General features: G+C 39.4%; 2 protein-coding genes across 6 annotated transcripts in view; one reads left to right on the forward strand and one right to left on the reverse strand.

Moving 5' to 3' along the window:
• nipsnap2 (nipsnap homolog 2) overlaps positions 1 to 21,578 on the reverse strand; it is a 127,704-nt gene that overhangs the window by 77,353 nt on the left and 28,773 nt on the right. The window lies entirely within an intron of this gene.
• nf2b (NF2, moesin-ezrin-radixin like (MERLIN) tumor suppressor b) overlaps positions 1 to 21,578 on the forward strand; it is a 64,459-nt gene that overhangs the window by 13,078 nt on the left and 29,803 nt on the right. For 4 of the 5 annotated variants that reach the window (XM_078548578.1, XM_078548580.1, XM_078548579.1 and 1 more), the window contains 6 exons: positions 7,571 to 7,654; positions 13,969 to 14,037; positions 15,034 to 15,116; positions 17,068 to 17,143; positions 19,757 to 19,894; positions 20,943 to 21,017. In XM_078548578.1, the coding sequence (XP_078404704.1) occupies positions 7,571 to 7,654; positions 13,969 to 14,037; positions 15,034 to 15,116; positions 17,068 to 17,143; positions 19,757 to 19,894; positions 20,943 to 21,017 (525 nt within the window). Of the gene's footprint in view, positions 1 to 3,840; positions 4,066 to 7,570; positions 7,655 to 13,968; positions 14,038 to 15,033; positions 15,117 to 17,067; positions 17,144 to 19,756; positions 19,895 to 20,942; positions 21,018 to 21,578 lie in introns of those variants that run through there. The other variant, XM_078548582.1, reaches the window with a different exon arrangement.

Consider the following 21,578-nt stretch of genomic DNA (forward strand, 5'->3'; position numbering starts at 1 on the left):
AGAGACTACAGGAGTTAGACACTGAAGTCCAGTTGATTTGAAACTGCATTGTTGTTTGGATTTCAGAGTGCTTTCAGGCAAGATGGTAGCAATCTATATTATACCAAACTTTCAAACTTTTCATGATGTGGGCATCCTGGAAACTGAGTGTCCAGGTCGATCACATATATAGGAAGAGTCATGAGGTGGGCTGGATTGAACTCAAAAATACTGAACTTGAGGCATAATTGGAGGCACACTTCACTGTTCAGTAGCAGAAAGTGATTATGCAAAGCAAGCGAGAATGAAGTGGTAATAAGACCATAAGACATGGGAGCAGAAATTAGGCCATTCGGCCCATCGAGTCTGCTCCGCCATTCAATCATGGCTGATAAGTTTCTCAACCCCTTTCTCCCGCCTTGTGGTAGTGGGGAACTTGGTAGTGAGAGGAGTAGACAGTTGATTTTGGAACTCAACATGAGTTCTTTGTATTGTCACCAGCAATCCAGTTAAGGGACATAAGGGCTGATCCAGAAGTTCTTAGAGAGGACAGAGCATTAGCTGAAAATTATAGCTCTTATTAGAACCAATAATTTGGAGGAAAATAAGTTATGCAAAAGAGTTCCATTTGTTATAAGGTGGATTAAAAAGCAGGACCTCAAAGATAACCTTGGGTTTACAAGCGAATAAAAGAACAATATGATTAGGAAGGTAAATGGGTGGCTGTAGGCCTGGTGTCGGAAGGAAGGGTTCATATTCCTGAGGTTTGGTTTAGCTGTAATCTGTATTGTTGGGCTGACTTAGACTGGAAGGCAGAGGAAACAAGGGTTAGCGGCAAGTAGGGCCATAGCACAAAAGATGATGTGTAAAAATGTTAAAAAGACAAGATTAAAGACGCTGTATCTGAATGCACAGAGCATTTAAGGTAGATGAATTAACAGCGCAGATAGATGTAGACAGGTACAATATGATTGCGATTATGGAGGCATGGCTGCAGGCTGACCAAGGCTGGGAACTGAAGAGTGCTCGACATTTAGGAAGGACAGGGAAAAAGGAAAAGGATGTGAGGTGTGTTATTAGTTAAGAATGTAATCAGTGCAATAGTGAGAGAGGATATTGGCTCAGGAAAATCTAGATGTAGAGTCAATCTGGGTGGAGCCAAGAAGCAACAAGAGGCGGCAAACATTAGTGGGAGTGTCTTTAGGCCTCCAAACAGTAGTAGTAAGTTAGGGGACAGCGTTAAACAGGAAATTAGAGATGCATATCACAAGGGTGCTACAGTAATCATGGGTGACTTAAATCTACGTATAGACTGGGCAAACCAAATTAGCAATGATACTGTGGCGGATGAATTCCTGGAGTGTGTACGAGATGGTTTTTTAGACCAGTATGTCAAGGATCCGACTGGCGAACAGGTTATCCTAGATTTGGTATTGCGCAATGAGAAGGGTTTAATTAATAATCTTGTTGTGCGGGGTCCTTTAGGGAACAGTGACCATAACATGATAGAATTCTAATTAGGATGGAAAGTGAAGTCGTCCAATCGAAAACTAGGGTCCGAAATCTTAAGAAAGGAAACTGCGAAGGCATGGGACGTGAGTTGGCTAAGATAGATTGGGGAACTTCATTAAAAGGCATGACAGTGAATAGGCAATGGCTAATATTTAAGGGACAAATGTATGCATTGCAACAGTTATACATTCCTTTCTGGTGCAAAAGTACAGCAGGAAAAGCAGCCCAACCGTGGCTAACAAATTAAATTAATGATAGTATTAGATTCAAAGAGGAGTCTTACAAAGTTGCTAGAAAAAGTAACAAGCCTGAGGATTGGGAGTATTTTAGAATTCAGCAAAGGAAGACCAAGAGATAGATTAAGAGGGGAAAAATAGAATATAAGAGTAAACTTGCAAGGAAAATAAAAGCGGACTATAAAAATTTCTTTAAGTATGTAAAAAGAAAAAGATTAGTGACAAATGTACGTCCCTTGCAGTCCGAAACAGGAGAATTTATAATAGAGAGCAAGGAAATGGCAGAGCAATTAAACAGCTACTTTGGTTCTGTCTTCGGAAGAAGGCACAAATAACTTCCCAGAAATGCGAGGTAACCAGGGGTCTAGTGAGAAGGCGGAATTGAAGGAAATTGACATTACTAAAAGAATAGTACTGGAGAAATTCATGGGACTGAAAGCCGATAAATCCCCAGGGCCTGATAATCTACATCCCAGGGTACTAAAGGAGGTGGCCATGGAAGCAGTGGGTGTGTTGGTTGTCAACTTCCAAAATTCTATAGATTCTGGAACAGCCCTGGCAGATTGGAGGATGGCAAATATAACCCCATTATTTAAAAAAGGAGGGAGAGAGAAAGCAGGGAATTACAAACCGTAACATCAGTAGCAGGGAAAATGGTAGAGCCTGTTATAAAGGATGTGATAACGAGGCACTTGGAAAATATCAATGGGATTAGACAAAGTCAACATGGATTTCTGAAAGGGGAATCATGTTTGACAAACCTACTGGAGTGTTTTGAGGACTTAACTAGCAGAATAGATAAGGGAGAACCAGTGGATGCGGTGTATTTGGATTTTCAGAAAGCTTTTGATAAAGTCCCACATAAAAGGTTAGTGTGCAAAATTAAAGCACATGCAATTGAGGGTAATATATTGGCATGGATTGAGAATTGGTTAGTAAACTGGAAATGGAGAGTAGGAATAAATGGGTCTTTTTCGGAGCGGCAGGTGGTGACTAGTGGGGTATTGCAGGGATCAGTGCTTGGGCCCCAGCTATTCTCAATATATATCAATGATTTGGATGAGGGAACTAAATGTAATATTTCCAAGTTTGCTGACCATACAAAACTTGGTGGGAATGTGGGTGCTGAGGAGGATGTTAAGGTGATTTAGACAGGTTGAGTGTCTGGGCAAATAGATGGTAGATGCAGTATAACATGGATAAGTGTGAAGTTAGGGGCAGAGTATTATTTAACTGGTGATAGATTGAGAAATGTTGATGTACAAAGGGACCTGGATGCCATTGTGCACCGATCACTGAAAGCAAGCATGCAGGTGCCACAAGCAGTTAAGAAGGCAAATGGTATGTTGGCCTTTTTTGTGAGACGACTTGAGTACAAGAGCAAGAATAACTTGCTGCAGTTGAACAGGGCCTTGCTGAGACCACATCTAGAGTATTGTGTGCAGTTTTGGTCTCCTTACCCAAGAAAGGATACACTTGCCATAGAGGGAATTCATTGAAGGTTCACCAGACTGATTCCTGGGATGGCAGGATTGTCATATGAGGAAAGGTTGGGTCAATTAGGCCTGTATTAACTGAAGTTTAGAAGAATGAGTGAGGATCTCATTGAAACGTATAAAATTCTGACAGGGTTGGGCAGACTGGATGCAGAGATGATGTTTCCTCTAGCTGGGGGTGGGGGCTGAAACAAGAGGTCTGTTATGACCACAGCATATGTTAATTGCTGAGCAAAACAAATCCCAGAGGGAAACTTGGCTTATGGGCTATACCCTTTTTTTTGTATTCTGAAAACAAGAAGAAAACGGACTGATCTCAGCAGCAAGAAGCCCAGTAATACTTGGGATTTTAAAAATTAAAAGTAAATGTTTTATTAATAAGAATAATAGAAAACTTAAGCACACAGTATTGCAGTTTAAAATTAGTCTTGCAAAACATTCCCCCAGAAGACTCCCTACTTTGCCAGGCCCACAAGTAAACACCTTCTAGGTAGCGCACTCCCTTATGGATGTTTAACTATAAAAATCCAGTAATATTACCCAAGGCAAACTGCTGTAGCTTTAATAGAGGCATACCACATGATCTCTTAAACTCTCTCCCACTCTGCTTGTTACAGCCCAAGACTTTTCTGGCTTGACTGGATGGCTGGTTCAAACTGCAACCTCTCCCAGCATAGAGCTGTTACCAGGAGATCTTTCTCGCACAGCCAACAGCTAACAGCCCAATAGCTAACAGCTACCAGCTTCCAATCAACAGCCACCCTAAGCTTTCCACAGTAACTCTAAAATACCTTTACCCCTCCTTTCATCTCAGATTCCATTGTTCTCACACCTCTTTGAAGGTAGGAAATCCTTTCAAACATAAAATCTTTCATGTTTCTATTTTGTTCCTGCTTTCCGGTCATTAAAGTGTAATATATCTTCTGTTTACATATGGAACTGCTGCAAGATGCAAACATGTTTCTTTACACCTCTTACCTCCGTTTGATATTCAAACGAACTCTCAACTTATCTAAAAATGCCAGTGTCAGATCTAACCTATCTCATTACAAATGCACAAACCTAACTCCTCTGTCCTTTCATGTCTCAAACTTCCCAGACAACCTGTCTTCCAGTAACCTTTCCCCAGCTTAATTAAATCATTTACACACACACACACGCAGACACACTGCCTTCTTCACAGACTTTAGCACAATTTTCCCCCAAAATATTCTCAAAAAAATCTATTCTAACAGGGTCACAGTCTCAGGACATGGGGTAGCCCATTTTGGACTGAGATGAGAAACTTTTTCACTCAGTGGATGCTGAACCTGTGGAATTCTCTACCACAGAAGGCTGTGGAGGTCAAGCCACTAAATATATTTAAGAAGGAAATAGATTTCTAGACTCTAAAGGTGTCAAGGGGTATGGGGAGAGAGCAGGAGTATGGCATTGAGATAGAGGATCAGCTATGGTCATATTGAATGGCGGAGCAGGCTTGAAGGGCTGAATGACCTACTCCTGCTTCTATTTTCTAAGTTTCTATGGAACAGAACTGGGCCCACTGTCTCACAAGCTGGTTAACTAAAGCTGTGGTGAAGCATTTAAACTAGTGTGTCCAGGGTCAGGGAGAAGACTGAAGTAGACAGCTTGGAAACTCTTTCGAGTTATCAACAGTCACAGATTGCAACTCTTTCGAGTACAATCACAGTTCTTGGTTTCCGGGAGTGGGACATGAACCCACAACCCTCTGATTCAAAGGCGAGGGTGCTATGAACTGAGCCACAGCTGACACCTCTAGGCAACTTGGAACAAGCACATGTTTTCGATATAGGCAAAAAGGCGGGATAGAAAGACTAAAATGTTTGAACAGGGTCAGATAATTAAAACAATCAAGATCTGAAAAAGCATAGAAAGGAAAAATTGTCTAATCAGGGTAACCCAAAGCGAAATGTCTAATAATACAAAGTTGAGTAACATAATTGGGGAATTGGATTAATTGCTTAATATAGAATGTCATGTGACAATAGCAATTACTGAACCTAACCTGATATCTGAATGTAAAACTTTCAGGAGGGACATAAAAGGAACCGAGTGCAGAAGGGTAGTAATACTAATTATAGAAATTTTGTAACTCTAAAGTGTAAAGATTTGAATGGAAAAATGGTCCAAATTGAATCACTTTGAATTTAACTAGACATTCGATCACACTGTTGAAGTATATTATAAACTTAACAATAGAAGGGAATTGAGAATACTTGACAAATTTAATGCATTTTTTGAAGAAGTGGGTAGTTTGATAGGCAAAATGGGATGAAGCATGTATAGGTTTTCAGAATGGGTTTGATAAGGTGCTTCATAGGTTTTTTGCACAAATTCAGACACTGGCTTAAGAGGAAATGTGCCAGCATAGATAAAAAGTTGTTTGGCAGACAAGAAGTTAAGAGCTAGAGTTAATCACCATTGCATGGATTGAAGATAGGTTGTTGGTGGCGTACCTTGCCTGCAGGGCTGAGTCTGCTTTTGTTCTCTTATAAGTAGAAATTTTGCTTTGGATGTAGCATGACAAAGCTGCTGGTGATGCAAAAGTGGAGTTTTGATAAACAGTGAGGGATGACAACAAAAGACTTCAAGTGGACTTAAGTTAGCAGAATAGGCAGAGAGGTGGCCAATGCAATTAATATATTTGTGGGCAATTTGCTACAGGAGAAAAAACAGGAAATTGGCCAACATTTAATGCAAAAATATAGATGTGGATGAAGAGAGGAGCACTATAAAGATCCAATCTATAATTTCTTAGGGCATGAGTGCAGGTAAATTAAGCCATAAAGAAAGATAGTTGTGTTTCGGATATTATAAATTGGCATTTAGCAGTCAAGAGCAAAGTGATAATTTTGTGCAAGGGGATGCTCAGGCCACAGTTAGAACACTGTGCATTTTTGAACAGACCATTGTAAAAAATTATATAATGGAAATTGCACAGCACAAAATGGCTAGGTGCGACGCAATACTTCTGAGGACAGATTTGCAATCCTGGGAGTATTTTCACTGGAATAGGGAAGGCTAAAAGGTGATTTAATAGACGGTTTTTAAAATTATGAAGGGTTTTGTATAGGGAAAGACTGTTTCTTCTACTTGGAGAACAGGGTCATCAATTTAAAATGGCCACTCAGTGATTGAGAAGAGAGGGAGAGATCAGAAAAGGGGTGGGAAGGTAGGGAAAGAATGAGAAGAGGGAAATGAAAGGACTAAACTTCAGAGGAGGGAGTGATAGGTGTTAAGAAAAGGAAGGATGAGTGGGGTAGGGCAAGAGGACGATGGGAGACAGAATATTTTGCCATAGGGAATAGTTGAAACAGAGACCATTTACAACTAAAACAGCATGAAAGTGGGACAGAATGTTTCAGCACTTGGAATTTCCAGGCTTGAGATGTAGGTAAAGGCTGGTCTGATTGTTCAATACCTGCCAATCAGGGAATAGCTTTTTCCAGTCATCCAAGTCTGTAAACTTGAAGCAGTTGTAGTCAGTATTTTGCAGAAGTGTAAAGAAAGGAGTAATTGTCAACCTGGATGAAAGAAGTTAATTGGTCACTGCTTTGACATCGCTAGTGTTGATTACAATAGAGGGAGGTACAGGAGAATTAAGCCTTTAATATTTGGAAATATAGCTCAGAAGGAACAGAAGAATTATTTTTCTGAATCACCAATAGTTAATGACATGGTATGTAATTGTTCAGTCCACGGTTGCTAAAAAGATTTGTTCAGTTTCTGATCAGGGATGTGCTAATCTGAGGATGTGATGTCTCCTACTTGGGGAGGCAACGATAAAGGAAATAGAAGCAGGGAGTTACAGCTGGCAGGCTGCAGTGATATTGTTGGTAGCTGTGAGCAAGCTGTACCTCCATCTGTTGACCGCAAACTGTTAGCTGTGCGAAGCCAGGGAGAAGAAAGTAATTAACTTGTAGGGAAAAATAGCAAACAATAGGCCTTAAAAGAAACCTAAAAAGCCAAGGCATGAATAAACATCCGTTCCAAGTAAAGCTTGCTTAATTCAAGTAACTCTAACTGGATTAAAATGATCTCTAAGCAATTTAAGAGTAATGTTTCAGTTTTAGATATTGATGTGTGCCAATTAAATATGTGTTGATGGGTTTTTCCCAATTGATTTTTGCAAATTGTTATCATATAGAATTGTATATTGGATTTAAATGACACCTCGCACTGAATTTCTTCTTCCAGAATAATTTATGAATCATTTTGTTCTAATGTATTTGACCAACTCATATAATTAAAAGTGCCCATGAGATCATCAAATACTTGAATTATGGATTCTTAATTTTGAATTAATTATTGTTTTCCTTCTTGTAGGTTAAGAAGCAGATTTTGGATGAGGAGATTTACTGTTCCCCTGAGGCTTCAGTGTTGTTGGCATCCTATGCTGTTCAAGCTAAGGTTTGTGTAAGATAATCAATTTGGAGTGCCCCACTTCAGAATATGAAAGTGTATATGAAAATGTAAAATTTACTCCAGCCATCATACTGCTTTTCTTCAAAGGATAGAAATAGCATTTTTCTACATTAAAGGTGCTAATTAAATGAGGTGCTAAAGTTTCCAGCAGAAAGTCCACATCTGTATAGCCTTAAATTAATATTTTTCCTTTTTAATTGGGTGATTAAGCACCCTTGTGTTTAAGGATACTATTTTAATTTGGTATGTAGGTGGTTTTTTTGACTTGATGGTGACCTCCTTCAAAGGTCCACAGAATAGCCTGAAGTTCTTAGTGCCAAATACCCAGGACATGACCTGAGTTTTTTTTTTAAGGTGGAGGTGGGGTTGGTGACTTTGTCCTTGGTTGCAACCTGAAGCTCAAGTGCTTAATTTCTTGTTGCGCTCCTGTCACTCCCTTCTATCCATCTTTTCAGGCATCCTCAGCAAGTGCAAGGTAGATGTTTATTGATCCCATTGAACATGTTTAAGCCCTCTCCCATCTCCCCTTACTAAGACCTCTCTGGCACACAAGTTCTTTCTCTCTGACACAGGACCTCCTACTAGATATTCAGTCCTATCTTGAGCATGGGAAGCAGGGAATTACCCAAGATCATTCTGTTCTTTCTCTTATGCCTGCTTTGTTTTGGTTGCTGGATAAGGAATGCACTTGATTTGTAAGCTGACCAATGGAGATTGTGGTTTCGGCTGTGGCTGGGGCCCTTTAGGCCAGGTCTAGGAACATAGATGGCGGAGTGGTGCTGTGCCCTGGTTGTGGTATTGTGATCTATCACAGGAACATTGCCACCAGCTTTGCTTGAGCTCCTGTGCCCCCTGTTGTCTGCAATTTGCAGGAGCTGGGAAGGTTTGCGTCATGGCTTTAAGATTTTCAGAGTATAGTTTTGTATGTTTTAGGCTTTTCCTTCAGAGAGTTGTTTCAGTGCCATCGATGGTTTTCCATGAGTTGTGTTGTGGATACTGTGAGCATTCTGTTTATTTTTCTTGGTGGGCAGATTTGCTGATCAGTTATTGTCTGAGGACTGTTCCATGTCCTGTGGGTATAGCATCATTCTTTAGAAGGGTCGCAATCAGGTGATCTAGGTTCCAGTGTATTAACCTTTTAACAGTATACTGTTTTCAGTTTTTTGTATTTGATGGGACATCACTGGAAGTTTCAGATAATGGCTGACGGCTTTCTCATCTTGGTGGTTTTTTATTTAGGGTAATGTCATAGCAAAGGGGTGGACAGAGACCTGCAGTGGTTGATCAGGCAGGAGATGAGGGAACAGCCTGAGTGTGCAGCACCTTTAGTGGAAGGAGGGCCACTCCTGTGGTCGATTTGGCCAAGATGAGGGGACAAGTGATAATTCTTCTCCAGAGAACAGAGGAGTGTGCCTGGAGATAGAAAGGTTGATTACCATGATGAGTTCTCCTGTTGCCGTGCAGGACTTGGTATTTTGGGTTCATTTGGCTTTTTGACGTTTCTGTCCGGGGAATCAGCTGAGATAATGGTAAGCAGCTCCTGCTGACTGGATTTTATAACAAGCTAGTGTTCCCTGCTCCGGAGTCCTGAGTGGGTGTCAGGGCAGCATTATTTTTGAACTGGGCCTGATACAACACTGGGTTTCCATCCTGAGTATTGCAGTGGGAGGAGAGTGTGGGGCAAAGACTCTTCTGGTTGTAGATCTCCTTGTTGAGCCTTTAGCACCCATTTCCTTCAGTGGTGGACATGTTTGTTCCATGTACCTACCACGTTTATATTTTGCTGTATTTTACCTGCATTGGTGGAGTTTATGAAGAAAAGGACGGAACGGGAAAGAGCCTGCTTCCCAAGCTGCAACACTCGATCAGGAGCATGAGATCAGACTTGTGTTCTACTCCCTCCATAATCTAGGGTATAATGACTAATTGTAGAACCGTGATAAAAATGTGAGCAAGTGATCAGATTGATAACTATGAAATGAACTCATAGAGACTCTCATGCCTTCTATGTTAATGGATTGCACAATCAATCATACTCCCTGATTACACAGTTACTCAATCCACTGTTGAACTAAATAGACCAGAAGGCCCAGGCTCAATTCTTGGTTGGTGCTGAATTAACTAGGGTGCCGTGGAGCTGTTTCAATTGGTCAAGAGTGTTCTAGCATAATGAAGTGGATCTAACATTGGTTCCCAACGCTGGTTTCAATTCAGTTACCCCAGCTAGGAAGTGCCTGTGTGAACATCAAGTGAAGGCACAATTGGGTTTAATTATTGAGGTAAAATACTCTGCTAAGTCTCGCTGGACTAAGAACCTAAGAAATAGGAGCACATATAGGTCATACAGCCTATCGAGCCTGTTCTGCCATTCATTAAAATCATGGCTGAACCTCTACATGTTCCCACTCCCTCCCCACATCCCTTAGCGCCCAAAGACCTTCTGATCTTAGCCTTGAATGTATTTAGCAACTGAGCATCTATAGCCCTCTGGGGTAGATAATTTCGAAGTTTCACAGCCCACATTCCAGTCCTAAATCACCATCCCCTTATCTTGAGACTATGCTCCCATTTCTAGATTCTCCAGCCAGGTGAAACAGCCTCTCAGCATTTACCCTGTCAAGCCCGTTAAGAATTTTTATATATTTCAATTAAGTCACCTCTCATTCTTCTAAATTCTAGGGAACATGGGCCTAGCCTTCTCAGTCTTTTTTAATTGGACACCTCTCGTATCCCAGAAATCAATCTGGTGAACCTTTGCGGCACCCCCTCTAAGGCAAACTCATCTTTCCTTCAACAAGAAGGCCAAAATTGTACACAACACTCCAGATGCAGAGTACTCCAAAGCTCTCTGTAATTGCAGCAAGATTCCAACGGCCTTGTAATAAAGACTAATAGACCAATTGCCTTCCTAATTGCTTGCTGTATATGTATGTTAATTTTTTGTGATTCATGTGCAAGGACCCCAAAATCCTCTCAATACCAACATTAATTAGTCTCTCACCTTTGAAAAATTGTGTTTCTATCCTTTCTACTCGAGTGAATAACTTCACATTTCTCCACGTACTCAGTCTGCTATTTTCTCGACCAATCACTTCACCATTTTATCCTTTTGCACCCACTTTGTGTCCTGCTCACAGCTTACTTTGCCATCTGACTTTGTATCGTCAACAAACTTGGACATATGACACTCAGTCCTCCCATCTAATTCATTGATATTGATTATAAATAACTGAGGCCCAAGCACTGATCCTTGCTGCTAGTTACAGCCTGCCCAACCTGAAAATGATCTGCTTATCTTATTCTCTGTCTTCTGTCTGTTAACCAATCCTCAAACCATGCGAATATATTATTCCTAACCCCATGAGCCCTAATCTTGCATAATAATCTCTCGTGTGGCACTTTATCAAATGCATTTTGTAAAATTCAAATACACTGCCTCCACTAGCATCCCCCCCACCCCCCTTATCTACCCTGCTAATTAGACCTTTAAAACACTCTAATAGATTTTCCAAACACTATTTCCCTTTCATAAAACTGTGACTTTCCTAATCATATTGTGATTTTCTAAGTGTCCTGTGAAGAATGTACACTTTGATGCAATACCAGAGCTGCTGGTAGAGGAACTATTTCCAGCAGTTGATCCAATTTGGAAGGATAAAAAGAAAATAGGCAGTAAAGTATTGATTGTTTCCAAGCTCTGATTGCGATGTTGTATCATGTATGATTTGGTTACATGCAAAGTAAATTTCTTTATGTCTTGTAAAGATCCTGTGAGTCATTTTAGTACCACTGGTGTAGATCACCCAAAAAGGTGGGGCCTGAAATAATATCCCTGGGCACATAGGGAAAATGCTAGAGCTATTATTAAAGATGTTACAGCAGGGCTCTTAGAAAAATTCAAGGTAATCAGGCAGAGTCAACATGGTTTTAACTAATTTATTGGAGTTCTTTGAAGAAGTAATACGTGCTGTGGATGAAGGGGAACCAGTGTATATACTGTACTTAGATTTCCAGAAGGCATTTGATAAGGTGTGTCACATCAAAGGTTATCTTGGAAAATAAAAGCTCATGGTGTCGGGGAGTGACATATTTACATGGATAGAAGATTGACTAGCTAACAGGAAACAGAAGGCATGACTGGGTTATTTTCTGAATGGCAAGAAAGTCACCGTAGTCCTAGAGGACCATAGGCTGCCCTCTCATTAGAGAAAGACGACTGGTGGTGAGTTTAACCTGAGGATCAACACACCTCAGGCGAGGGGGAAGGTTGAGAAGGACCTTCATGGATAACCTCAGCCAGTACGGGAATTAAACCTGCGCTGTTGGTGTCACTCTGCATCACAAACCAGCCACCCAACCAACTGAGCTAACTGACCCGTGGTGATTGGCAAGATGTAATAATTGGTGTGCCACAGGGATCAGTGCTGGGGCCTCAACTTTTTACAATTTATATGAATGAATTAGATGAAGGGACCGAAGGTATAGTCGTTAAATTTGCTGATGACACAAAGATAGGTAGGAAAGTAAGATGTGAAGAGGACAAAAGGAAGCTCCAAAGGGATATAGATAGTTAAGTGAGTGGGTAAATATCTGGCAAATGGAGTATAATGTGGGAAAATGTGAAATTGTCCATTTTGGCAGGAAGAATGAAAAAGAAGCATATTATTTAAACAGTGAGATATTGCAGAGCTCTGTGATGCAGGCGGAGCTGGGTGTTTTAGTGCATTAATCGCAAAAGGTTAGTATGCAAGTACAGCAAGTACTTAAGAAAGCTAATAGAATGTTATCGTTTATTGCGGGTGGAGTTGAATACAAAAGTAGGGAGGTTATGCTTCAGTTATACAGGGCATTGATGAGACCACATCTAGAGTACTGTGTACAGTATTGGTCTCCTTATTTAAGGAAGAATGTGAATGTGTTGGAAGCAGTTCAGTGAAGGTTGCCTTGAAGAAAGATTGGACAGGCTAGGCTTGTATCCGCTGGAGTTTAGAGTAAGAAGAAACTCGATTGAAATATATAAGAACCTGAGTGGTTTTGACAGGGTTGATGTGGAAAGGATTCTCCTGTTGGAGAATCTAGAACTAGGGGGGTTACTGTTTAAACATAAGGGGTTGCCTATTTAATTATTTCTCTGAGGGTCATGAGTCTTTGGAACTCTCTTCCTCAAAAGGCAGTGGAAGCAGAGCCTTTGAATATTTTTAGGCAGTGGTAGATAGACTCTTGATGAACAAAGGGGTGAAAAGTTATTGAGGGTAGGTGGGAATGTGGAGTTGAGGTTACAATCAGATCAGCCTTGATCTTATTGAATGGTGGAGTGGACTTGAGCAGAGTGGTCTGCTGCTCCTAATTTGTATGTTCATATTACAAGTGCAACAGCTGGGTGGTGGACAGCGAAGGGAGGGTGGGGATGGTGGCAGCAGTAAAATGAGAAAAGACTCAGTTCTGCCAAGATTTTGCCCCATGGAAGGAGGCCAGGAAATTCTGCTTGATATAGGGTGGTGGGGGATAGTGGTGGAGGTGGGAGCGAGGCCATCCAGAGGAGATCCTGGGCTTTCTTGGAAATTCCACCAGGTTCCACCTGATAGACACAATGGAACCCATACCTGGTGAGTAAGTTTCTTATGAGCCTGGTACAGGCCTCAGTGCATCAGGAGTTAGATAATTGACCCTTCTGAGGAATGGCCTTTGGGAGCTGATGAATTCTACTGCAAGGTTTCTGTGACACCCTGCTCAGGTCTTTACTGCTGCATTGTAGTGGCATCTGCTGTTCCAGTTCTGAGTCTCCTTCAGGGCAGGGCCATTAAAGCATCCATCATAGCAATGCTAAAGACGCTGTCAATTTTGGATGAAGTTACCATTCCTGGTAGACTGAGGAGTATGATGTTTGGAATTTTGGCTGTATTATGTTTATTAACAATTGATCATGTCTAACCAAATGATGGATGTCAGATGCAGTGATTCTGTTCAATTGAATAATTTAAAACATATGTTTTCTTTTATTTAGCAACATAGAAATGTGAATGCTGTATTCAAATTGACTTGATAGAAACCACCTATGAAAGTAGCACTGAAACGCTGACACAGTTAGGTTATTTAGGTTATGTGATCGATTTAATCTTCAGTACCTGCACATTGCTGTTCTGTCAAGTTTTAGTTGAGTATGAGAATACTTAAGGTTTATGTGGGTAAATTACACATTCTGTAATTTTTGTGTACTAACATTGAACATATGACATTTCTTTGCTACTTTGAGAGGTGGTAACAATGTTTCTATTATATTTGTATTTTCTCCTTTGCAGTATGGAGACTATGATCCTAATTTTCATAAACCTGGTTTCCTGGCTCAGGATGAACTACTACCTAAAAGAGTAAGTTCTGCAACTTCCCTTGGAGCTTCTTATTTTTGTTGTATATTGCTACACCTTAAATTTTTTAAGGTAGTATTATTATAAGTCAAAAGTAGGACATTTATGATTTACTTTGTTTACTGTGAAGGTTCAGTGAAAATTGAGAGTTTTAGTAAGATATCGAAGATGCAACAGAAATTATCTTGAATATGAAAGCGAGAATACAAATCTTCAAATTATTAACTCCTTCCAAACAAATTGACCAAAAATGGCCTCATACGACAAGGCAATCATAGAATCTTACAATGATACAGCACATAAGGAAGACATTGTTTGTGGTAGAGGTATCCAATTAATCCAACTCCCCTGCTCTGCCCCCACAGCACTGTAAATGTTTTCCCTTCAAATATTAATCCAATTCTGTTTTGAATATTAATATTGAATCTGCTTCCATGTACCTTCCAGATAGTGCATTCCAGATCTTACAGCACGCTGTTTAAAACGTTTTCTCATGTCGCCTCCACTTCTTTGTTTGAAGTCATTTTAATAGTTGTTTATGTGTTTCATAAAGTTCCACCTGAAAGGCTTTTTACAGAACCTTGAATAGCAGGTATCATAAGTAAAACTAGGAGCTTCATCAGGAATTGACTGAAGAAGAGGAAGAAATGGATAGTAATAGTTAGGAGAGTAATATTGGACTGTGAAAAAGATTTAATGAATGGAATGCTGGGACCCATACAGTTTCTGACAAGTAATATGAGCAGAAGGGGTCTGCAGGCTTATCTTGTGCCAAGGGAAGTAGGGTTGGGGGTGCGGGGAGAAGCTTATGGACCAATATTTGCACGACCCACTCCCTGAACTAACACTGCTTACTTGTTTGCAATTGGGCATTTTTGCCAGGATCACAAAATTGGGGCATTAGCAGTTTACAATGACTTTTCTAAATGCTATGCACTAAAGCTAACATTTCAAAGGGTATTGCTTTTTGAAAGTTAATTTTTTTATTGCACATTTTAGGTTCTTAAGCAATATCAAATGACAGCAGATATGTGGGAAGAAAAAATAACAGCTTGGTATGCTGAGCACAGGGGAATCACCAGGTAAACATCGCGATAGCTAACTAATAATTTTTTTGTATACATTTTTATGTAATCTATACATTTATTTTGACTTCTGGAATAATAAGATAATTAGCATTCAAAAGACATCCCTACAAGCCTCACTTATGTCTTTGCTGCTCATATCACATTATCATCTTCTTCACCATTGTCCTGTCACAACCATCACAATAGGGTAGACATGGTGCTGCAGTGTAGTGATAATGTCACTGGACTAGTAATTCAGGGGCCTAGGCTAATGCTCTGGGGACATGGGTTCAAATCCCACCACGACAGCTGGTGGGATTTAAATTCAATAAATAAAATCTCAATTTGAAAGCTAGCCTCAGTAATAGTGACCATGAATTTATCATTGAGGGAAGATGGTGGCATCGTGGTAATGTCACTGGACTAGTAATCCAGTGTCCTAGGGACATGGCAGCTGGAGGAATTTAAATTCAATTGATAAATCTGGAATTATAAAGCCAGTCTCACTGATGGTGATCATGACAACCAATGTTGATTGTCATAAAAACCCATCTGGTTCACTAATGTCCTTTAGGAAGGAAAGCTGCCATCCTTCCCTGGTCTAGCCTATATGTGACTCCAGACCCACAGCAATGTGGTTGACTCTTAACTGCCCTCTGAAAAGGCCTAGCAAGCTGCTGTCATAAATAAACATATATTTCAGAGCAGGTCTTTCTTGATCTTCGCTATGTGTTGCCAGTGTCTTAATGGAAATGACTATATCACATCACTTCTCCCCCAACTTATTCAACACTATTTTTTATGTTTGCAACATAAACTTTAGCTGGGTAAATGTGCTGCTCTGATTTGTCACCTCCGTGAGTCCGAAAAACTATGTGCTTGCTGCACAGAAAGGTGATCTCAAGGGTTTTTTCCTCCTTTCAAAGTGGGATATAATTTCAGCTGTTAGCTAGATCTTAATGAAGCAATTCAAGCTGGCACATTTTATTTATTGATGTTATTGGAATTTGAGTAGGTTTCCATCAGTTTGGGAAAGTGCACTGTTTTACTGCAATGCGAGGTATAATTATTTCAATTTCTGCTTTTTTTTTACGAACTTATGAAATAGGAATAGAAGTAGGCCATTCAGCCCCTCAAGCCTGCTCTGCCATTCGATGAGATCATGGCTGATCCTTTTGTGTTTCAAATTCCAAATCCCCAACTACCCTCAATAACCTTTGATTCTAGTTCAGCAAGGGAATCAACCTACCCCGCCTCCACCAACTTCGGAGACAGAGAGTTCCAAAGTCGCACAACCCTCCCAGAGAAAAATATCTCCCCATCTCTGTCCTAAAAAGGCAACCCCTAATTTTAAAACTGTGCCCCCTAGTTCTGGACTCACAAGAGGAAACATCCTTTCCAAGTCCACCTTGTCAATATCGTTCAGGATGTTATATACTTCAATCAAGTTAATCAATTTTGTAGTTGCTTCTCTTCCTTCTTCAGTTAGAAGAGATCTCTGGTTCCCTTTTTGGCCTGTAATATTAACTCTGGAAATGTAGGTAAATTATGACATAGTTAAAATAAAGACACTCCTCCCAAAATGACATCTGGTATGACTTAACATAAAGTAAGTAATTCAATAAATGTCATGCTTCTCACACTAGTTAATCAAGGTGGAAACAGTATGACTATAATGCTGTGAAGCATTTGAATATTGGAGCCTCGTCTTTGTTCACTTATAAGCTTTTATTTATAGAGGCACATATTGCATACCATGCACCTCCAACTAAAAGCAACCACTCTTTCAGCCTGCTCTTTCTTTCTCTCTCTCTCTACATATTTATATACAGTATATATAAGCACAGGTGAGTTCCCAGTTAATAACCACTGCTTGAATACACTTAACACCCAAGTGATATACAATTAACACTAACTCTATTCCTTTTTTATAACTTTATATTTTTGCTATTATCATTTTGGACAGAGATGAAGCTGAAATGGAATATTTGAAAATTGCACAAGACCTAGAAATGTACGGAGTAAACTACTTCCCAATCACAGTAAGTATTTGTTTTAATATCAAAATTATAACACATGCATGAACTCAGGCAAAAACCACTTTAAAAACATAAAGGGTCAACCCTGATCTTATGAGCACCTTTTACTAAGAAGTTAGATGCTGTGTTTATAAAGTTTGTTTTGTCAACCTGTATTTCTGTGGACTGCACTTTGAGCAATGAGTGCATTATGTGTTTGGTGACCGAAAATTATTATTATACTATATTTATGCAGAAACAGTCAATTAAAGATTTCCCCTCACAAGAACATTGGGCTACATCAGAATTGGTAGTTTACAGTAGAATAAAATAAAGCGTTTTGTAAATTCCCCTCTTTATGCTCCTTAAAGTGCAAACTTTTTGATCAGCTTTCATTCCATCTGCTTAACACAATCGATATCTAGCCAATTTTCTCTGCTCTCTTTATAGATTCCTTGCTGGAATTACAGCCCATAGCCATCGGTAATTTCTGGTAGTTTACTAAGTGACTGTTATTCATATGTCATTCATGATGGAATGGGAGGCATCATGTTTAAAGCCAATGCTATCTTCACATGATGTCTACATGCATGTTTCTAGCAGGGCACATGTGATAGCAATTAGGAATGAGAACTCTGCTTATTTTTCTTCCTTTGCCCTAATCCAGATCTGCTGAAGTCCTGTTCTGTGGCTGCTGGCAGTCCAGTTGAAATTCTAATTCAGCACAAACCTGGATTGGACCTTGGGGCCCTTCCTAGTCTCAGCTCAGCTATTCGCCATACAGGCATAATAGGCCAAAAGGCCTTCAATGCTGTATCATTCTATGCTAAGAGCTAAGGCACACCAAAGACCCAATTTTTATGTTTTGCCAGCATTTTGCCAAACCCACAGAAGGACTGGATAATAAAGTTTGTAACTTCTTCCAGCAAAAGCTGCAAATGGATATCTATGGAGCAAAGAGTATTCAGTGATAACCAGTGACAATAATATAGGTCAGCAATTGCAGCAGAATCCTTATGTTTATTTTTTTTTGTCGCCATAGACAGTCCTCGGTTTTGTCTTGTACATGCAACTCCCCTTTCCCTTCACCAGGATTAGGAGGATCCAGATCTCGACCTGCCCGCTGCTCAATATCTCAGGACCTCTACATTCCCCCGAAACAGAACACTGGAGAAATATCAATCCATTGATGATTGCGTAGCAATTAGATGCATCTCCCTTGGTAACTTTAGAAGTTAACCAAGACTACGTGCATCACCCCCTAAGCCCATGATGGGATGAGATAATATGTATTTACTGCCTATAAAGATTGAGCGCTCCACTTGTGACATTCTGCAATGGAGGGCAAGTGGATAATCATAGATTCCCCCTCTATTTAGCAGTTAATTTTCAGAAACCTATCAATAAATTTATTTACAATATTCAGTGAGAAATTTGGCTTTTAGTGTTATCAGAAGGTGAATGGGAAGCATGTCAGCCTCCAGTACCAGATCAACCTCTCCAGGTGCCATCAATGTGCTAGGCTTGTTTGTTTGGCATCAACAGTCCTTGGTGTATTGAGGACTGGGATGAAAGTTAAATAAAACTAAAATCCCGAAGAGTATTTTTTAGATGAAAACAGATTTAATTTGATAAGACACTGAAAGAACTGATACTTTGAGTTAATTCCGATATGGAAGCATCAAGTTTGCCCAAGTGAAAAGATTTAATGAGGATAAAAGTAAGATGTAGAAAAAATAAAGTAAGTTGGTGGAAATAAAATGACACAAAATGTTAAGTAAAATCATAAGCAATAGGAAATAGAACCAGTGAGGTAAAATATGTAGAAATAAATAAATAGAAATAACATTTTAATGTAAATAATGAAACTAAATTTTTTTGCTAGCATGTATTCTACAGTATGGACTACAGGAGCAGGTCAGGCTAAGAACTAAAATGTTAAATTTGATTTTGATTTGAAAAATTAAATTAGGAAAATGTATATCATTCAATTTACCATTCATATCTTATCATCTTGGTATGCAGAATGCCTCTGTAGTAATGGCTTGTGTCTTCATCAGTTCTTGGTTTTGTGATGGAGCACAGTTGTGATTGGAAGTTTGATTTCCTAGAATTTTTTTAATGTATGACTTCTCAATCTGGCTGGGAAGGGGCAATACTTTAATAACTTTCGCAAGTAGAGTTCTGAATTGCTGCTTTCATCAGACTTTTAGGAACAAAGCAGTATATTCAATTTGTCTTGGAAAGTCGCACTTTGATAAGTTCCCTGCATGATGATTGAAAACAAGCACCAATAATGCCTAAACTACAGGGTATATATTGGTGTAAAGGCTACATAATATTGCACTAGCTGGAAATCTGAAACAAAAGTAGAAAATGTTGGAAACACTTGGCACGTCAGGTAGCATCTGTGGAGAGAGAAACAGAGTTAACGTTCCAGTCCGATGCCCTTTCATCAGAACTAGATATTGATAATTGAATTAATTTCTCAAGACCGGTCAAGAAATTGCCGCTAAAGTGTTTAAATATTTTAAATGTAAATTGTATTTTATTTTTAATATGATTTGTGAAAAACTGGCTGTAATAACACACAAGTAAATGCACCTGGTATAACCTTGTTGCTGAACATTTTAAAAGCAAAACAAAAAGGACACAGACTTGCTGCTTGGAGTTGATGCACTTGGTCTTCATATCTACATCCCTGACAACAAACTCTCATCTAAAAAGTCATTTGCTTGGAGTGGGATCAGGAACATTTCCTACAGTGAGAAAGAGGTAGGTAAACATTCAAATCTTTTTGTGCTTTATTAAAGTTCTGTAAGTTAAAATTCCATTGAATATACGATCCATAATTATACATTCTGGCATTTCTGCTATATGGGTATTCAAATCATATTTAATAAAGCATTAAATGTAGTTACCTTTATATCTGTTAACTGTAATCAGGCATTTGGGAAATAGTTTTGAGAAAAGCTTGAATGCTTTTGTCAGTCACATTTGCAATTTAAACTTTATTCTGAATGGGTCAAAGGTGTGTGTCTGTTTTGTGACCACCTAGAGTTTTCTTCTACTTGTGGCTCTTGTGTTATTTCTTATAGGTAATCTGGGGCACCATTGTGGTGTTTAGTTCCTGATGCTCTTTGCTTAGGGTGATTTCTTTAGGATATGGAACAAAAAGAGGGAGATACTATTTAATGTAGACACAGGTAAATTTTTAAAGATGATGATGGGAAAGAGATACAAAATAATTGAGTATTCTGTTACACATCAGTTGGCTCCCTCTGTCTTTTTTATTCTTTTTTTTTCTGCTTCTCCAATGAAAAATTAAGTGACTTGGGCTTATTTTTTATGCTTAAAAATGCCAGTTAAAATTTGTTCTTACAGCTTAACTTGGAAGCTTCAAGTGCTGTTTTGAAGGTAGATAAGTATCAAATCTAATTTCCATGTCCAAGCAAACTGTGAAATAGCTTAAGTAACCACTTCTACAGAAGTAAAGTTTAACAGAATCAATTGAAAGCTTCCTTGAAATCAGGCTATACCTGATTAAAATACCTGACATTCAAAAAGTGTTATGCATCATGAATTAATACAGATGTTGCAATACAATTTTAGCTCCTTGGTGATTTGGAACAAGGGCACAATAATAACCTGAAGCCTGGGTTTTCAAACATTGTTAAGCATTTTTTAATATACTGTATGGAATTTTCTACACAACCTAAAGATCAGAATGAATCCTCCTACGTCTCCCCCTCCCAATGTAATCGTACAATTTGAAAAAAAATGACCAACTTTAAATCAAATTCTTTTTTTTTTGCTTTTACAGTTTACTATCAAACCCTTAGACAAAAAGGCAGAAGTTTTCAAGTTCTACTCGTCACAGCTCCGAGTGAATAAATTGGTGAGCTTATTTCCTTGTGACAGTTTAAATTCACAGCTTTTACCTTATTTTGTAATCAACCACACCTATTGATGTTGTTTATGCTGCTTGTTTCACATTTTTATTTGTGATCAGTTCCTGTTAGCACTAGTTTGGCTGGGATTAGTAATTCAGTGTAATGGGGATTATGTCTGCTTTTTGACTGTTGCACAATGCTTTGGGGCACTAATGTGCTCTGCCACCGTAATATGTAACCATTGTACTTTTGGAAGTTTGGATTTTATATCAGTTTAATTTGTATTGTTATAATAATGGCAGCCTTCCACCTTGTAAGATGATGATTTGCACTGGCATGTTCAACTTTGTGGTAGGCATCACCTGGTGTGGCTCAGGAGCCCACTCTGGCATGGCAGTCTCTGCTGCATTTGCTGTAGAGGAAGACAGTGGCTGGAAAGCTGCATGATTCGCTGGCCTCTGTTTTTTCTGAGCCCTCTTCTTAGCTAGCTGAGCTTTTTGTTTCTGCGCACCTCTTCCAACGCCCTTCCAAATTGTCAGCTTCCAGAGGTCACAGCCATCAGCGAG

Source organism: Cetorhinus maximus, chromosome 9 (assembly GCF_964194155.1).
Source record: "Cetorhinus maximus chromosome 9, sCetMax3.hap1.1, whole genome shotgun sequence".
Taxonomy (NCBI): Eukaryota; Metazoa; Chordata; class Chondrichthyes; order Lamniformes; family Cetorhinidae; genus Cetorhinus; species Cetorhinus maximus.